Raw genomic sequence first — 18,614 nt, 5'->3', positions numbered from 1 at the left:
AATTGGCCTGCCACCAGGTTAGGCTTAGTAGTAATGTAGAGTCTAACTGAATATGTAACCATTTAATTTTTACTATTTCATGTGGTTTATTGAAGTAATAATGTGAGATTATTTGTTGTATTCATGTTTGCCATCTGGATATATTAAATGAACTAATACTGTTGTCTTTTTAAGGGTCAAGGTACTGATAGGCTACTTTCAACAGAATCTCATGATGAAGTAACTAATATTCTTCAACAACCATTGGCCCTTGGATACTTTGTATCAACTGCCAAAGCGGGTCCATTACCTGACTGGTTCTGGTCAGCATGTCCTCAAGCACAATATCAATGTCCCCTTTTTCTTAAGGTATTACTATTTTTGTGGCAATTCCTAACTTATCCTGATTGATAGTTTTAAAGTTCTATAGCCCATCTGAATTCCAAGTTCTTAAATATATTGTATGTAATCCTGTAGATGGTGCCATAAAAAGAATTATTTAATATGAAATGTAATTATAAAATTCATATTAAGTTTAAATATTATGCTTAAGTCAGACTTCTGGAACTCTTGCTTTTAAGTCATATTTTCTATTGCAAATGTAGAAATTTAGAGCTGAGAAATATTACAGTGTCTCTAGTTTTATTCTGCAGCTGAACATGATTTCAGGAAACTCACCCATCTAAGGTCATAAATTTGTAGTAGACATCAAGAGTAAAACCTGGATATTTTAGTGATAATTATGTTATTTGGGAATCATACTGCGCTCCTATTACATTTCATTATTTCGAGAATTAAAAAATTTAGCAATCTTTGTAATACTTGATTTGTTTTAATGTACCTACTCTTAAATGTTTCCTTTGTATAAATTACTGTTGAAGTAGGATGGGTGTGATAACACACGCCTTTAATCCCAGCACCCAGGAGCCAGAGCTGCATAGTGAGACCCCTGTCTGTAAAACAAGAAAACAGCTAGTGAGTAGGTTGGGCATTGTGACTTACTATCTTAGCACTTGGGAGGCAGAGACAAGAAGATTCCCTAGGAATTGGAGGCCAGCCTGTTTACACAGGTGAGCCAGTGACATAAAACAAACAAAAAACTGGTGCGGAGTTTTTAAGAAGTGAGATTCTCAGACCTATAAAAATTTATTGTTTCAATATTCATCTTATAATCTGAGTTATAAGATGGTAAAGTAAAATGACATATCAAAGCTCTCTGCAGTTGTTACCATTGCTATTATTGCTCAGAACTAGTAAATGAATATCTAACTCACACAATGTAAAACCACTGTAAGTGGGCTCTTTACATTTCAGGTCAGATTGTATGCTTCCATTTCTTGAGATTATGTTTTAGTAGTTTCTGAGCATATAGATTTCTTGGATCTTTTATGCAGTTAAATCTTGATACCCTAGGCCTATATTCCATTATGTGAATGCCATTTGAGATTAAACAATGAACTTCTATAAATACATTCATAAAGATTACAATAGCTGATAATGTATATCTCCCCACCCCACCCAAACACACACCCCTTGAATGCCAGGCAAATACTTTGAGCTATCCCTGCCCTTGAATTGCCTATTAATAGAAAGTTCATTCTGTGACTTTTTTCCTCCTCCAGATGTTCATTGGTCTATCCTATTATTACATGAACGTCTTTAAGGGGTTTTCTGCAGAGTAGTAGTCTGTGGAGCCTCAACTAAACAGAGTGTTCCTTGGTGCTCTGGGAAGTGCTGTGCTGCACATGCTGTCTCCCTCACCCCACTGTAGTCCCAGGGCCTGTGTGCACACTACAGTTGTAAAAACAAGCAAATAACCTTGCTTATCTAGCAGTTTCCACACTTAGTATACCTATTTGTAGTTGATGACCTTAGTGTTTCAGGGCACACTTTTGTTTAGTAAACACTTCTATGAAAAGTCCAAGGGACTATCCAGATTCTTTTCTACTCAATATTTGTTTGCAGAGAGGATAGTGTAATGTGAGCATTCACCCTCAGATACAGTGTAACAAGATTAGGACTTCTGGTTCTGAATCACAGGTAAGGCATAACTTAACCTTTTATGTTTTTTATGTATCCCATTTTAATTCCGTACTGTAGCCAATAAAACCACTTGGTGTATTTCTCTGTGCTTGAGAAATTGGTGGATTCTAGATGGTTAAAAATATTTTTATCACAATAATTTAGTCAGTATTCATTTAGTTTGTAATGATCTGCCAAGTAAGACTTACTTATTCATTAATCAAGAACATACAGATAGTTCAAATATACATATTTTGGTTACATTTCTGAGTATACTATTTGAGAGCTTATACATGTATGCAGTGCTGATGAAGAACACAGGTTATAAAGAAGCATCTTCATAAAGTGTCAGAAGCTTTGTGAAGGCTTGTCTGTGGTAGTACCACCAACTTTGTCATAGTGCTAATACTGTTATACACTCACACTAGGTGATTCATTTTACTTAATTGAATGTGCAGAATAGTAGCACATTCCTTCTGCCTACTACTCACTGCTAGGCCTAAATGTGTGTGCAGTTGTTTATAGGCCTCTATTAAGAAATGTATGGGTGAGCAGGCATGTGCGCATCGTTTTGACTGTTAAGTGTTCATCCAGAGGCAGCTTTATTAATTAAAGTTACAGCTTTCTAAGTAAAATATTGTGCAGGATTACTCCCTTGATGACTTTTTAGTGCTTAGGATCCAAGTATAGCTGCATAGTCTAAAGTCTGTATAATCCAGGGGCAGGGTAACTCAGGCCTGACAGTTCAGTGTTTCCTTCATTATTTGCTTTATACACTTGGGCAAATTAGAAGAAACTGGGAAGTATTTATTTATTTATTTATTTGTTCATTTATTCATTTATTCATTTACTTCCTATTTTTGGATTGTTATATGGTACGAAAACACAGATCAGTAGAGAGATACAAATAAGTTTTGCACCTTAAATTTCCCATCAAAACCTTGAATTTTTATGGTAGCGCCCACTGCTAACACTGTCATAAGATCAGTTCCATCAAGGACAATACACTGGAAGAGCACATTGAAACTAAATAACTGATTTCCTTCATGGCTGACTGATTACCTTACCTTTTTAGGCCTCTTTGCACCTCCACGTGCCTTCAGTGCAATCTGACGAACTGCTTCACAGTAAACACTCCCACCCACTTGACTCAAATCAGACTTCAGATGTCCTCAGGTACAGCACTTGTAACATTAAGTGTTCTCTGTTTCAATTTGAGTAAAATAGAATGTTTAAGTATCCTTTTCTCTGGTAAGAGTTTACAGCTCTCTAGTTTTGAATCCCTGGATAATAATTCTTCTAGATGACTGTGTTTGGGATTTAAGTTTTTTTTTTTTTTTTTTTATCCATGATGTAGATTAAACTTGAGGGCCTTGTGCATGCTAGGCAAATTGCTCTATCCCTGAGTTAAACTGCATTGAATTATTATGTCTTAAATTTTTTTTTTTTTTTGGCAGAGGCAGGCAGATCTCTGTGAGTTCGAGACCAGCCTGGTCTCTGGTCTACAAGAGCTAATGCCAGGACAGCCTCCAAAGCCACAGAGAAACCCTGTCTCCAAAAAAAAATTTTGTGTGTGTGTGTGTGTGTGTGTGTGTGTGTGTGTGTGTGTGTATGTGTGTGTGTTTTGAGACAGGTTTTCTCTGTGTAGCTTTGGAGCCTATCCTGGCACTCACTCTGGAGACCAGGCTGGCCTCGAACTCTTGTTTTATTTTTTTTTTAGTGTTTTGCCTGCATGCATGTCTGTGCACCGTGTACATGCAGTGCCAATGGAGGCCAGAAGGGGTCATGAGACCCCCTGGAACTGGGGTTACAGACATGTTGGCAGCCATGTGGGTGCTGGGAATTGAATTCTGGTCCTCTGGAAGAGCAGTCATTGCTCTGAGCACTGAGCCCTGTTAAATTACTCTAAGTTGGAGCTCTTAAGCCCTAACCCTGTTAAATTACTGAGAATGAGTGTCTTTTTCTTTTCTTTTTCTTCTTTATTCTCTTTTTTTCTTTTTAATGTGTGTTGTGTTTTATAATGGGCGTCGGGTCCCCTGGAACTGGAGTTACAGACAATTGTGAGTCACCATGTGGGTGTTGGATATTGAACCTATGTCCTCTGGAACAACCGATTGCTAAGCTATCTCTTCAACTCCCAGAGTTTTTTTCTAACATGAATTTTTTTGTTTGTTTTGTTTTTGTTTTTTGAGACAGGGTTTCTCTAGGTAGTACAGGCTGCCCTGCAACAGAGATCCGCCTGCCTCTGCCTCCTGACCACTGCCTGGCGTGAATAAATTATCTTTTTTTTCCTCCTCAATTTTTGAGAAAGGGTCTATGTTTCCTAGGGTAGTTTCAAATGTGGTAAATTTAGTTATGTCTCTCTATTCCTTATCTATTATTCTATCTATCTATCTATCTATCTATCTATCTATCTATCTATCTATCTAGTTAGATCTGACAGGGTCTCACCGTGTTGCTGTGGGCTGCCTGGGACCAGGCTGTTCCTGAACTCACAGAACTCTGCCTGCTTCACCACTGCACTCGGCTTATTGTCATTGTTTTTGTTTTTTGAGGCAGTTCTGATGGGCCTAGAACTCAATAGCATGGCTGGCTGTGGACAGAGAATCACCAGCCTTATCTTTTGGGTGCCAGGATTAAAGGCATGTGCTCCTAAATCTGGCTTTACTACTCTTTTTTAAGAGATAACTTTATCTGTATTTGCTGGTTCATACCTATAATCTCTGGATTTGGGAGGATAGGATAGGTGAACCATTACAAGTTTGAGACTAGCCCAGCTTAAAATACAAAACAAACAATAAAACATGAGATGGAACAAAACAACAAATAAAGTGACTTTAGCCAGGCATGATGCCACTCAGGAAGCCAAAGCAAAAGGCTTGTCACGAGATTGCGGCTAGCCTGGGTTATGGTGTGAAATTCTTAGCAAAAAATGATGAGTTTCTGTGGTTGTGGTAATGATGTAGTCACAGAGGCAGAAGGACCATGAGTTTAAAGCCAGCTTGGACCTTGTAGTGAGTTTGAGGCCAGAGCCATATGCCCAAGAGCATCTTGGTCATGCACATACCCTTGCACTTGGAATCTCAAAACTGCTGCCAGAGCCTTTGCTGAAAAAGATTGGTTTACACAGTTTATTTGCTTTTCAGGTTTGTTTTGGAACAGTACAATGCACTCTCGTGGCTAACCTGTGACCCTGCAATCCAGGACAGACGCTCGTGTCTCCCAATTCATTTCGTGGTGCTGAATCAGTTATATAACTTTATCATGAATATGCTGTAATCTTCGTTTGATGGAGTTTCGCAAGGGAAGAACAGGAAGAAAAGATATTTTGCTGCAGGATTAAGTTACAGTTCTCAGTGGAAGTCATTTGTGATGGGGTCTAATTCTTATTACTTCAACAAATATTGTTTTGACTTGGGGGGTGGGGCTATAACCCTATTTTTCATTGACTATACTGAGCTCTTTAGGATGATGACTGATTATTCAAAACGTATTATAACATTTTCGTAGCAAAAATTAACCTTTTTTTTCCAGTCACAGTATTTGTGAAAAGTAATGAGCCATAGTACCCATTCATGTTAAAGAATATTAAAGCATGGAGAGGAAACATGAGGAACAATGAATTTCAACATATGGCTTTAGAACATCAAGATGTTCTTGTATTGGATATAGTATCTAGTATTCAAAAATGCCTGCATCTCTTATTTATTGTAAGTTTTTAAATGTATAAATTGTCTTATATTTCTTAACCTCTTTTATAAAAATTTTCCTAGAAGGTTTATACTGCCTTCTTGCTTTAAAGCAATTGGTCTAAAATATATGTAATCGTCTTAATTAAAAAGTTGCTGTAGGGTTGCTTTTAGAGTATTATTTTTTTGTAAGGGGGTGGGTTGGACAGTAAATTTGTATTGTCTCAATGTACAGTTTAACAGGGATAGAGGGGAAATAATGTCCATACCATTGTGTGTGGAAGATTTACAGCTAAGCTGTAGTTGCAGAGTACATGTACAGTAATGAAGTTCACTGTGTTTATAAATTGAAAAGGTACCTGGTCTTACAGCATTTTATATATCACACCTTTGCAGATTAACATGATGGCAATATACATATGTGATATTGTTAGGTGGATTAACTTAGAATAAAATGAGAATTCTTCAGTTATATTTTGTACTATGGTTTAGGGCTATGACTAATATTTCAGGCCATTTCCAGTGAAAGAAACTTAGTTTTACAAAAAAAAAAAAAAATTTGCTACTGAATGCTTAAACTAATTTTGGTGTTTAATGTTACATACTTAAATTTTTTTTTTTAGTTTTCACAGTGGCACATTTAGGCATGGGGATATTACTAATTATGAAATTTATCTGCAGGATCTGTTATAAGGTTGAAATTTAGCCCAGCTCTAGGCATTTTACAAATTATTTTAAGAGCAGTCACTCTTGATTGTTTTCCTTTTTTTTTTTTTTAAATTAAAGATTGGGAATGTGTGTGAGAGTATGCATAAGAATGGGTGTGAAAGTGTGAGTGTGTGTGCAATCAAACTGTGGTGTAAATAGATCCTCAGTGAATTCTGGTATTCAGACTCTGTTCCACTAGTGAAAGAACCATTTTCTAAACTGTTTCCCTTTGACTTTTTTATTTATTGAATTTTCTTGGTTTGGAGATGGCAGTCCCAAACACCAGAGTCTGTACTTTTCTATGACACAGCTCAAATTAAGGTAGGGCGTATGCCAAGGAGGTTCTCACCTCCCTAAAGAAGGGACTTGAATTTTAGGGACTTTAATTCACCCCTTCCTCAATACAACTTTCCCCCCTTCTTGTTTGCACATGCCAAGATAACTGCTTTTATGCAGGCTTTACCCCTGAAACAATTCTTCTACAGTGCTGCTCACAAGAGCCCCGTTAGTCTCCTGCCTGCATTGCTGACTTGAATTCACAGTCGCCAAGTCTACCTATCTTTCTTGGAAGCAGTCTTTCAAAATTCTTACTTATATATTAACTGTTGACAAGGACAAAATCAGTTGAATTTACAAAACTCAATAATATGTTTTGTTCTTTTTTAAAAAAAAAAAACAAACTGAAGCCTGTTTTGTAAATAGTATACATTTAATGTTACTTTGCCTAAAAACCATTTTCTTACAGTGTATCTTTAAATTGGGTAAATAAAACATTATCAAATCCTGTTTTTCTATAAAGCAACACAATTAGTAACAAGTTTTCAAATTACTCCTTCAGTATCTATAATAGTGATCCAAATGGTTGAGCATATTTTGATAATAAATTTGAAGATCACATTTCTGTTTTTAAAATATGCTAACACCACGACAGATTATGTTGACATACTTTGTTCTGTATTTTTCTTGGTGGGGGGACCTTAAGATTTGAGGTAAAAGATGCTTATTTGGAATTTCTATTAAAAACTATCTTTGTTATTTTCTTAGCTCAATAATGATTCAAGAAAATAAAAGACTATAATCCCAGTTTAAAATTACTAACCTATAATAACCACACCTCAATTTGAGGATAGATTTAGCAAGAGTATTCCCTAGCAGTTTCTTTCATGTAGCCATAGCAGGGACCTTGCATACAATTCTTCTTACCTGGCAATCAGGAACTAGTCCCAAATATATAGGATTTATTCATAAGTTTTTTTTTTTTTCCTCTCCACACATCAGTTCTTGCCCAAATAGGAAGTTATGAAATAGCCATTAGAAGAAGAAATGAAGCCTTTTGTGAAGGATGATAGATCTAACTTTTTAATGTACTGTCACAGACAAGTATGGGTACTTGTTTTATTTGAGTAGGTAAGCAAAATTGTACACTTTCTCCCAGTGAGTTCCCAAACCTTGACTTCCTTATTTCAATGCTAATGCCTGTTTTGTGTGCAGTTATCCATTATGAAGCAGGTGAAAGTTCAGTATTTTAGCATTTTTGAAGATTAGTTATATAATGTCTGCTTCCAGCCAGTCTGAAACATCTAGCCATACCTTTCTTATGCAAGCCATTCAGTTATCAGGACTGTGAATTAACACTGTATGAATACATTTCTGTACACCTTATTGTTTGGCCAGAAGGCCACCAAGTGTACTTATATGTAATCCTTAAATTTTAAAATAGCTTGTAATTTTTAAATATTTCTAAACTTTTCTTAAACCACTAAAATAAGCTCTTACTACTTAGACTATCCTCAGCTGTATTCGTCCTCAATTGTCAGTATGGCACAGATTACTGTATTCAAATATTCTCTTTTGTCTTCATATTTACCTTCTGAGGTAATTTTTTAACTTAATGTGTTACTACAAAGATTTGCAGATCTTTAATCAAGCACTATGTTATTACTGTAATATCAAAATATTATGTTGCATTATTTCAAATGTTCAGATTGAATAGGTTAAAAGAGAGTCTTTAAATGCTATTGCATCATAGAATCTGCTCCTACCCACTGTGGCATTGCATATTAGTTTATTGAGACATTCAATGTTGCTTGACTGACATTTTGGTCTGGGTTTCCTCTTAATATTTTAATTTAAAATTAAGAAAAGATGAGTTTAACAAACATTTTTATTTTGTCCCAGTCTCTCCAAATCAGTGGGAAAATCTTACCTTTTCGTATCTCTTAGTGTATTAATGGGCCCAGAACTGTGGTTTAAATTTTATATATGTATTCATTCATTTTCTCTCTTTTTCTCTCTTTTGTGGAGTATAAATTTAAAAACTGGATTTGGGACCTAAAATACTCCTCAGGTTGAGATATTCTTGAAGTTTTAAAATAGCTTTAGTTTTTAAATTAAACTGGATTTGTGGACCTTAAAGTTACTGAGTTTAAACTACAAATTGTAACATCATTACTGGACATGTCAGCATCAACCCTCTCAGAATAGCTTGGTCACTTTATGAAGGGGCGTTTTTAAGTTGTTGTTTAGCAGTGACATTTAATATGGTCCAATTGCTTTTCTTTTTAACGTGACAAAATTTTTGAAAAAGAATAAGGAACAAACACTATTGCTGCCGAATGCCATAACACTGAGTTGTACAAATTGTGATTGAGGAAATGAAAAAGTTTATACTTTTTAAAAAAAAAAAACAAAAAAAAAACAAAACTTCAAATGGAATAAATTATTCATGAAGCCTTCATTGTGGTGTCTCTTTCTGTTGAAAATATTTCCATCTTAAAAAATTTTCCATAATTAGGAGAAGTATTATTTTGTGTCACTTACCAAGAGAAGGAGCTCTCTTCTCTTGGTAAGTTTTAGGGCACAGTCTTGCTGTATAGACCAGGTTGGTCTTGAACTCTGAGATTTCCTTGCTTCTGCTCAGTTTTTTTGGTTTTTGTTTCGTTTTGTTTTTTGTTTTTGTTTTGGGGTTTTTCGAGACAAGGTTTCTCTGTGGCTTTGAAGACTGTCCTGGAACTAGCTCTTGTATACCAGGTTGGTCTCCGACTCATAGAGATCCGCCTGCCTCTGCCTCCTGAGTGCTGGGATTTAAAGGCGTGTGCCACCACTGCCTGGCGCTTATACTTTCTAAGTGCTGGAATTAAAGAAGTATTTTTTTTTTGAAGGGAATGTTAATTCTCCAGATGTCCAGTATTTATGATAAATATGTGCGCCGCCTATGTGCACCAGCTCATTTTTTTTCTGATTAATTGGTGGTTAATTATTTATCCAAAACAGTTATCTTGAAATAGTAATACTTAGATCTATCCTGTGGGGTGTGTGTGTGTGTGTGTGTGTGAGAGAGAGAGAGAGAAAGAGAGAGAGAGGGAGAGGGAGAGGGAGAGAGAGAGAATGTGATCATATAATGTGTGTGTGAGTGATCATGTTTGACACATAAGGAAAAACATTAAACATTAAAATATGAACACTGTCAAAAATACCTGTGTCTTAGTCCTGTAAGCAGTGGTATAAAATGTTTGGTTCAGATTTAAGCCAAGATACACCTCACAATTATTGTGGTCACTTAAAAGGTTTCTGCCAACAATTTCAAATACTTCTATAAGGTATTTGAAGGTGAATGGCATTGAAACTTTGTACCTGAAATTATTCATTCTCATAGTTTTCCTCTGAATCAGTCAAAACCAGTGTTTGGGGACTGTAAATTATATGTCATTGGTAGAGTGCTTGCCTAATAATGTATGCAAGAGACCCTGGGCTTGATCTCCAGCAACATAACAATGTCTCAGAATAATGACTGGGCAGTTTGCCTAAGGAAATGTTCATTTTCTTTCATTTTCTGTATGAATAAGGTATTGATACTTAATAGTGATCCTAGTTATTGAGAGGTACCTCTGTTGCTCACCTGTAGCAAACAGTTTCAATATTGGACCTGTGTGATTCATGAGTCTGTTACAAGCCAAGACTTAAATTGAACAATCGTGGTTCATTCCTTTCCTGAGAATTTTCTTTTGAAAATTTTCCCGGCAGAGTTCTTCACATGAGTTCTTATGAAGGAATGAATACAGAAAGTTAAAAGTGTGGGGAAGATAGCCGACATTTTCAAGGAGCAGATAACTTACTCATGGAAGTTGTCTAGACCTTTGGTATCAGTAGCACACTGTTTATGTGCACAGATGTATTTGTTAGATTGGTGAGGCAAACTGAGTAATTTTTCTGTTTGGAGTATTAATACATTCATTCACTGCTATAGTAAATGTAATATTCTGGCAGTTTTTTCTACTCAGTATTTTATTTCTCTTTGTTTCAGATTTTTTGAATGGGTTTCATGTAGCACAAGTATCCAGGAGTCATCCTGAACTCCTGACCCTCCTATTTCCCTCCCAAATACTAGGACTTTGACATAGGTTAACAAACCAGGCTTGTTGGACAACGGTGGCTCATGCCTTTAATCTCAGCACTTGGGAAGCAGGATAGGTGGATTTCTGTTCTTTCTAGGCCCGCCTGGTGAGTCAGGCTCGTTATACAGAGAAACCCTGTTTCGAAGAAAGAAAACAAAAAAGATTTCCAAGTTTTGGTTTGGTCTCACCATCACCTGGCCTTTTTGTTTGTTTTTAGCAATGTAAGAAGAAAATTTTTTTAGCTTATAATGAAAGTTCTATTTTTACTATTATTTAAAGACTTTATCAAATATGTGTATTACTGAGGCACTATTCTATTAGTCTCCCTGTGTTTGGTGTGTTCCTATGTATAATGTGGAATGGTACCAATCTGATGCCAAAGATTAAAGAACTCTTGCCTATAGGTATACACAGAAATTCAATATGAGGGAAAAAAAGAAAGTGGATTTGTTGTTACATGTGTATGGGTGTGTTCAGGCTAATAAATTTGTGTGGAGTACATAGCAAGCACTACCTAGCTTGTTTCTTAGGTACTGTCTGTCCACACTTTTGTTTGAGGCACATTCTCTCTCTGGGATCTGGTGCTCATAGCAAGCCTGTCATTCTGCCTGTCTATGCCTCCTCAGTGCTGGTAAATTGTTCATTGTTACACCTGGCTTTTTAATATGACCTCCAGGGTCATATTAATATGAACTCCTGGTCTTCATGCATGTATGGCAAGCCATTCCTGACTGAGCCATCTCCCCACCCTAGAAGGAGACTTTTTTATTAGTGTTTTGTGGTTTTGTTTCTAAGATTGGCCCAATGGAACTGTATTCAAGAATGTCCTTTTATATAGGTAAAACTAGAGACTTCCTTATTTTGCTCCTACATGTTAGGTGACCACTCAACAGGCAATCAGGCTAAGGTTTTCTTTATTCAGATACACCAGCCAAGTGCAAGCCAAAGTGAGGAGGAGGGAGCCGGGACCAGGGCCAGCAGAAGGGGAAGAGAAGAGAGGGTCCACCTGTCCACAGTCCCCTTAATGAACCTATCCTACGTCACCTTAGACTTCCCCTCACCCCGCCCTCACGGGCATGTTTTGGCACACTTGTCCGGGTTACCTGTGGCAGGGCTACTGTATCTCCCTACACCTACATACTATACAGAAAGGGGAAAAAAGGTAATTTAAACAGCTCTCAAAGCATATAGTGTTTTATAGACTTGTGTTCAGAATGGGAAGTATAGTATAGACTTGGATCTTCAATTCTTTTTGTTTTGAGAAAATTCATGTCGTTATTACATGAATTATTTGCAAAAATCCAACTAGTTCTCATACTGTTTTTTGTCATTGAATGAGACTACCGTCTGTCTGGTTGTATAGACCATTAAAAAAAAATCTCTTCCTTGTAGCCAGTTTACTTGGTTATAAGGACATGGTGATGCAGATCTGTAATCCTAGCATTTAGAAAGTGAAGGCAAGAGGATGGCAATTTGAGTTCAGTCTGGGCCATGTAGCAAGATTGTCTCAAAAAAAATCAAAAATAATAACTTGGAGCTGGGTGGTGGTGGCACACGCCTTTATCCCAGCACTTGGGAGGCAGAGGAAGGTGGATCTCTATGAGTTTGAGGCCAGCCTGATCTACAGAGCGAGTTCCTGTACAGGCTCCAAAGCTACACAGAGAAACCCCATCTCAAAAAACAAAAACAAAACAAACAAAAATACCTGGGGATTGTGACTACTTAAGCTAAGCAGGACATTGGCTTTGAGGTCTGCCTAAGCTAAATGGCAAGACTTTGTATGGAAAACTAAATCCCAAATAATAGTAATGATGATGGTGGTAATTATTGGCCTATGTATGTTTATCTGTTGGCCTGACTTTAGCCATCTTTTCCCTTTTTTTGACATTTATTTAGTTTTTACATTCCAATCACAGTTCAACCGCCCTCCTCTCCTCTTGATCCTACCCCATTTCCCTTCTGCTCCTTGGAGAGGGTAAGTCCCTAGGAAGTCTACTAAGTCTGTCCTACGATCTGGTTGAGGCAGGACCAAGGTACTGCTCCATCCCCACCCCCTCTCTGAGTGTCTAGATTGAGCAAGATATCTTTTCATATAGAATGGGCTCCACTGCTGGGAGGTGGTGGCGAATACCTTTAATCCCAGCACTCGGGAGGCAGAGGCAGGTGGATCTCTGTAAGTTGGAGACCAGCTTGGTTTACAAAAGCTAGTTCCACAACAGCCTCCAAAGCCACAGAGAAACCCTGTCTCGAAAAAAAAAGGGGGGGGGAGGTGCTCCACTAAGTCAAAGTCAGTTTGTACATTAGAGTTAGATCTTGGACCCACTGCCAGTGGCCTTATATATTGTCCCAGCTGCACCATTGTCACCTATATTCAGGGAGTCTAGTTCAGTGTTATGCAGGTTCCCCAGTTGTCAGACTGAACCTCTCACTAGCTCAGGTCAGCTGATTCTGTGGGTTTCCCTATCATCATTTTGCCTCCTTTGTTCATATTATCACTTCTCCCTCCCTTTGTACTCTAGGAGCTCCGCCCAATGGTTAGTTGTGGATTACTGCATCTGTAAATTAGCCCTTTTCAATGCCCTATCAAGTATTAAGTAAAACTACTTTATCTGGCTTGGCCATTAAAATATACTTATTTTGAAACATAGTCTCAATCTCCTGTTACAATCCATGTTGACCTTAAGAACACCATAGCCTTTCCTCAGCCTAATAAGTGGTAGAGCTACAAATATGAACTACCATAACTCACCTGCAATATACACTTCTGGCTTTTGAAGACTGGGTTTCTCTGTGTAGCCTTAGCTGTCTTTGGCTGTCTTGAAACTTGCTCTATAGACCAGACTGGCTTTGAACTCACCTCCCTCACCTCAGATCCACCTCCCTCTTGCCTCCTGAGTACTTGCATTAAAGTCGAGTGCCCTCACTGCCTGGTTTGCAGTATACTCTTAACTTGGTCCTTCTGCTCTTGGAGTGGTTTTGGTGACCAAAAACCCTTTATTTGCACCTTGCTGTGAGGAAGAAAACCAATACTAAGCCCTGTTTGCTTCTGTAACCTCACAAAGGGGATCCTCAGTGTTCCCTCCTAGCCTTTTTAGCATCTGAATTCATATCCACATACAGCTCTGACCAAGTTTCCCTTGAAATACACTTATAACACCCTGTTTGCATCTTCTATACTGCTTCCCAGTTTGTACTTATATGACTATTAATCTTCACCAAAAACTTTCACAAGGGAAGAAATGGGATTTATTTTGTTAACCATGCTGTGGTCCAGCACTCTTAACGTGTAGTAAGGCATTTAACTATTCTTGAATACTTCGAACCTTTTATGATAAACCCAAGACTTAGTGAAAAATGTAAGTTTTGCCTATTAATGAAGTTATTATAGTTATTTCGAATTCTTATTTTGAAAGTTCAAAGCTTGTAAAAAATAGATGTTAAAGTCGTCAAAAAGGACTTTTAGATAGTTCTTAGGAATAATACGTAGGGAAAGAAAAAAATTAGTACCAATCCACCTTTCCCTCCTTTATTCCTTCACCAGTCCAGCAAAAATGTCAGCATGAAGGATTATATAGGTTCTAACATGTAAAACCAACACCCAGTGGAAATCAAACCTGAGACAACCCAGGATTTACTTGAATCCCTTCCTGGGTGGTGGACACACAGGGTCCAGGAAATCTGGGGAAAACTGCAAAGTAATGAAAGATTGGAAGCCGGTGCTTACCTTGTTTTCAAGGTTTTAAGCAAAACACTCATACACATAAAACTAAATCTGAACAGCTTTTAAAGATTTTACAAAGTAGGTACCAGAAACTAATAGCACACAAACTGTTTGGGAGCATAGATAAAAGGAGAGGGTTATGGGAATGGACATGCATTCAGAAGGGTGCGGATTGTTACTGTATTTGAGACATTCTTGCTCCAGAGCTCCAGGTGGCCTTGATCTCTATCCTCCAGTTCTGGTTTCCTGGGTGCTGAGATTACCACTCCCCATTGAGGAAAACATCCTCTAAGATCCTTATATTTCTGGAACTTTATTTCCCAAGAGTACTGACCCTTCTTTAGTTTGCCTTTAATTTCTTGAAGCTCATTTATGCATAAAAGCACCTGCTACACCCGAAAATGTAGATGTGGAAGTTTTCTCTTTTTTGTTGTTTATTCCTCCAAGGGTAGAGAGAGAAAGCAAATCAGAGTCAGCCAGTCCAAAGAATGCTTACTTTTTCTGGAAAGTCTTCTGAAGGAAGTAATAATGTTTCACCTAATCCAAGCCATCAGTAATTACGACAGCTTTGAGTCGTAAGGAAAAATATTATCAAGTAAACCATCACTACTGATTATAAAGCAGCCCAATTCAAGGACGTTAGCATTTGAAAAAAATATCACAGAATTGACGAAATACCTTTGTGGTTGGATTTGACAATGGGCTCTGTATGACAATCATTAAAAGATTGTTTCTTTGGGGGCTGGTGAGATGGCTCAGAGGTTACGAGTACTGGCTGCTCTTCCTAGAGGTCCTGAGTTGGACTCCCAGCAACCACATGGTGGTTTACAACCATCTATAATGAGATCTGGTGCCCTCTGCTGGTGTGCAGGAATACATGCAGGCAAAAGGCTGTAAACATAAATAAATAAATCTTAAAAGATTGTTTCTTTGAACTTGTGAGATTGTCCTGTGATAATCAAATTTGTGATAACCAAAAGTGTAATTTAGAAGCTTAGTGCTACTTTGAAGGATTAGTTACTATTTGTGAATATAATCTGTCTAGTTAAACAAGATGTTTTGTAAAAAGCTTACAACTGAGTTTAACTGAGGAGACGGATTAGAACTCCAAAGTCCATGGCTAAGTGTTTTTTTCGGTCAGGTGGCCAAATTCTGTATGATTATCCAAATAGTTTGATTGGCAAGTAGTGTCTCTCTGATTTGAAGGATTTTTACCAAGCAAATAAGAGAAAGAATGCAATCTTCCAGGGCTTCCACATTTCTGGTTTAAGAATTCCAGCAGTGCATTCGGAAGCAGAGGCAGGCAGATCTATGTGAGTTCAAGGCCAGCCTGCTCTACAAAGCTACACAGAGAAACCCTGTGGGGGGTGGGGAAGAGAATTCCTCTGCTCATAGTTACTGGAAGGATAAGGGGAACATTGAGATAGCTAAGTTTTGGCACTCACCTCTGAGTCATTCAGGCTGGGTTAATTTTCTGTTCTGTAGCTTGAGGTGGAGACGCTGTATCTGCATCCCTCCTACCTGCTAGTGACCATGAGTTCATGGACAATTAGAGTTGGACCACCTGGTTCCTGGCCATCCTCCTCTCATTAATCCCTCAAACCAGTGCTTGGATCCTCTTTCCCCTTTTCTGTGAAAAGATTACCCAGGAAGGTTAAATTGCTTAATCTCTCAGTTTTTGTTTCCTGTTTATTTTTCCCTTAGATAGTCACTATGTAGCTCAGGCTAGCTTCCAATTTGTAATCTTTCGCTTCAGCCTCTTATGTACTGAGATTACAAATAAATGGTCTTCTCTCTATATCCCTTCCCCCTTTTCTCCAAAGTCTCTTATGTGGCTGGTCCCAAACTCACAAAGACTCACCTGACTATAACTCCTGAATGTTGGGATTAAAGGCACACACCACCATGTCAGGCCTGTAATTGTATACTTTGTAACCCATTAACACTTTTGAAATTGCTTTCAATTATACAGTGACTAGCCAAATTTTTAAAAAGTTTGTAGCTGGTTCTTGTAATTTCAAGAACTGGGAATCTGAGGTAATAGGATCCTGAGTGCTAAGGCTTCGTATATAGATAGACCCAGTCTCACTGTCACCTCCCAATAATAGGATGTATAGCAAGTACTATGTGTATTTGATAAAACGTTTGTTACCATCTCAGTGCGAGCATGTTGTGTCTATGGCATAAAAGTATATGCGATATATAAACATATTACAGAAAATTGCATGTTTTGGTTCACAGTACTAAAGGCATTACTCTTAATCAATTGAAAAATTTTGAGAAACACTGCATCTCAGTTTTTTTATTCCTTTGCTGATTATCTACCCTGAGAGTTCAGTTTATTTTTCAGAGATTATCCCTTTATCAGAGCCTTAGAAATAGTTTTAAAAATTTTAGAAATGATCAGTTGAGTTATGCTCTATTCTTTTTGGGTTTTAAGATTCATTTATTTTATGAGTATAGATGTTTTGCCTGTATGTTCTATCTGTGTACTACATGTTGTCAGTGCCCACTGAGGCCAGAAGAGGACATTGGATCTTCTGGAAATGGAATTACAGACTGCTGTCAGTTTCCCTGTGGGCTCTGGAACCAAACCCACATCCTCTGGAAGACCAGCCAGTGCTTCTAACCCTTTATCCATCTCCCCAGCTCTAGAAATACCTTAAAAGAATGTTATTCCTCTGTTCCTCTGTGTCTGTGTGTGTGAGAGGGAGGGAGAGAGAGAGAGAGAGAGAGAGAGAGAGAGAGAGAGAGAGAGAGAGAGAGGAGAGAGAGAGAGAGGAGAGAGAGAGAGAGCACATGCCCTGTAGAGGCCATAAGAGAGTATCAGATCCCCTGGAGTTACAGGTGGCTGTGAAACACCATATGTAGGTGCTGGTAACTGAACCCAGGTCCTCTGAAGAGCAGCAATCTTTATAAAATACTGAAATACTGTAGGGGCATGAAAGATGGCTGGTTTCTGAGCCTTATATTCTGAATTCAAGCTCCAGGACACACATGGTGGAAGGAGCAAACCAACTTCTGTAAGTTATTTTCTGATATTTACATGTAAGTACATACACATAAGAAATGTCACTACATAGCTAGCTGGTCGAGGTGGCATAATCTGCAATCCCAAAATGCAGGAGTTCCTGACCAACATAGTGAGGTTCAGTCTCCCAGAAAATGTTTGTTTGTTTTGTTTTTTCGAGACAGGGTTTCTCTACAGCTTTGGAGGCTGTCCTGGAACTAGCTCTTGTAGAGAAGGCTGGTCTCGAACTCACAGAGATCCGCCTGCTTCTACCTCCCAAGTGCTGGGATTAAAGGCGTGCGCCACCAACGCCCGGCTCCCAGAAACATTTAATATGGGATATATGCTTGCGATTTTCAAAGACCGTGAGACTTCTTTTTAGAAACTTCTTAAGTTTTTGACTTTTTGACTTTCTTCCGGGAAGTGGAATTTTGAGAAGATTCCAGTGAATTCCTAAAATTCACACTCCTGAAAGTGATTTTTGTAGCCTAAAGAACGGAGAAAGGCATAGACGCTCTAACACCAGCATTTGGGAGACGGGGATTGTGACAAGGCAGGTCAGCCTCGCCCACATAATCTTCAGGCCAACCAGGACTACTACACAGAACATGTCTGAAAAGCAAATCCCGAATGCTAGCCGGGAGTGGTGGCACGCGCTTGTTATTTGGGGTACACATCTCAAAACTAGACAGTGAAAAGCCCCTAAGCAAGATACTACACTTTGGCCATTAGTGTGTAGGCTTGCATCACATTACTTTAAAAATTCTCCTGTACACAGGTCCTGGGATTCTAGAACTTTGGTGCGGAGATGGCACTGGCAGGCAGGGGTTTCAAGGAGGCTACAGCCGAGTTCCATTACGCAAGTTTCGGTGGAGGAACGCAAGGGACAACGAGTACTATTAGTTTTTACATACATTATTGTCATTTAAATGTCGCGATAATCCCAGCGGGGATTTTAGCTCTGACGTTAAGCGACTCATCTGACAGGTCCCAAGCGGAAAGCTCCGGGAGAGGAACGAATAAAAACTCGCGCTCCACATTTTCGGAAGCTCGGAGGACCGTAGAGGAGGAAGGGGCGGTCCCGCGCACGC

The 18,614-nt window shown here is 38.3% G+C and overlaps 1 protein-coding gene across 1 annotated transcript in view; it reads left to right on the top strand.

Annotated features, from left to right (window-relative positions):
* Med13 (mediator complex subunit 13) overlaps positions 1 to 9,135 on the top strand; it is a 97,220-nt gene extending 88,085 nt beyond the window's left edge. Inside the window, exons 28-30 of the mRNA XM_027426367.2 lie at positions 175 to 348; positions 3,077 to 3,177; positions 5,148 to 9,135. Of these exons, the coding sequence (XP_027282168.1) occupies positions 175 to 348; positions 3,077 to 3,177; positions 5,148 to 5,280 (408 nt within the window). The 3' untranslated portion in view covers positions 5,281 to 9,135. The remainder of the gene's footprint in view (positions 1 to 174; positions 349 to 3,076; positions 3,178 to 5,147) is intronic.
* Positions 9,136 to 18,614: the final 9,479 nt, after the last annotated feature.

The sequence above is a fragment of the Cricetulus griseus genome, chromosome 7, assembly GCF_003668045.3.
Source record: "Cricetulus griseus strain 17A/GY chromosome 7, alternate assembly CriGri-PICRH-1.0, whole genome shotgun sequence".
Classification (NCBI taxonomy): domain Eukaryota; kingdom Metazoa; phylum Chordata; class Mammalia; order Rodentia; family Cricetidae; genus Cricetulus; species Cricetulus griseus.
Note: the sequence above shows the minus strand (reverse complement) of the source record. Positions and strands in the feature narration are given on the sequence as shown.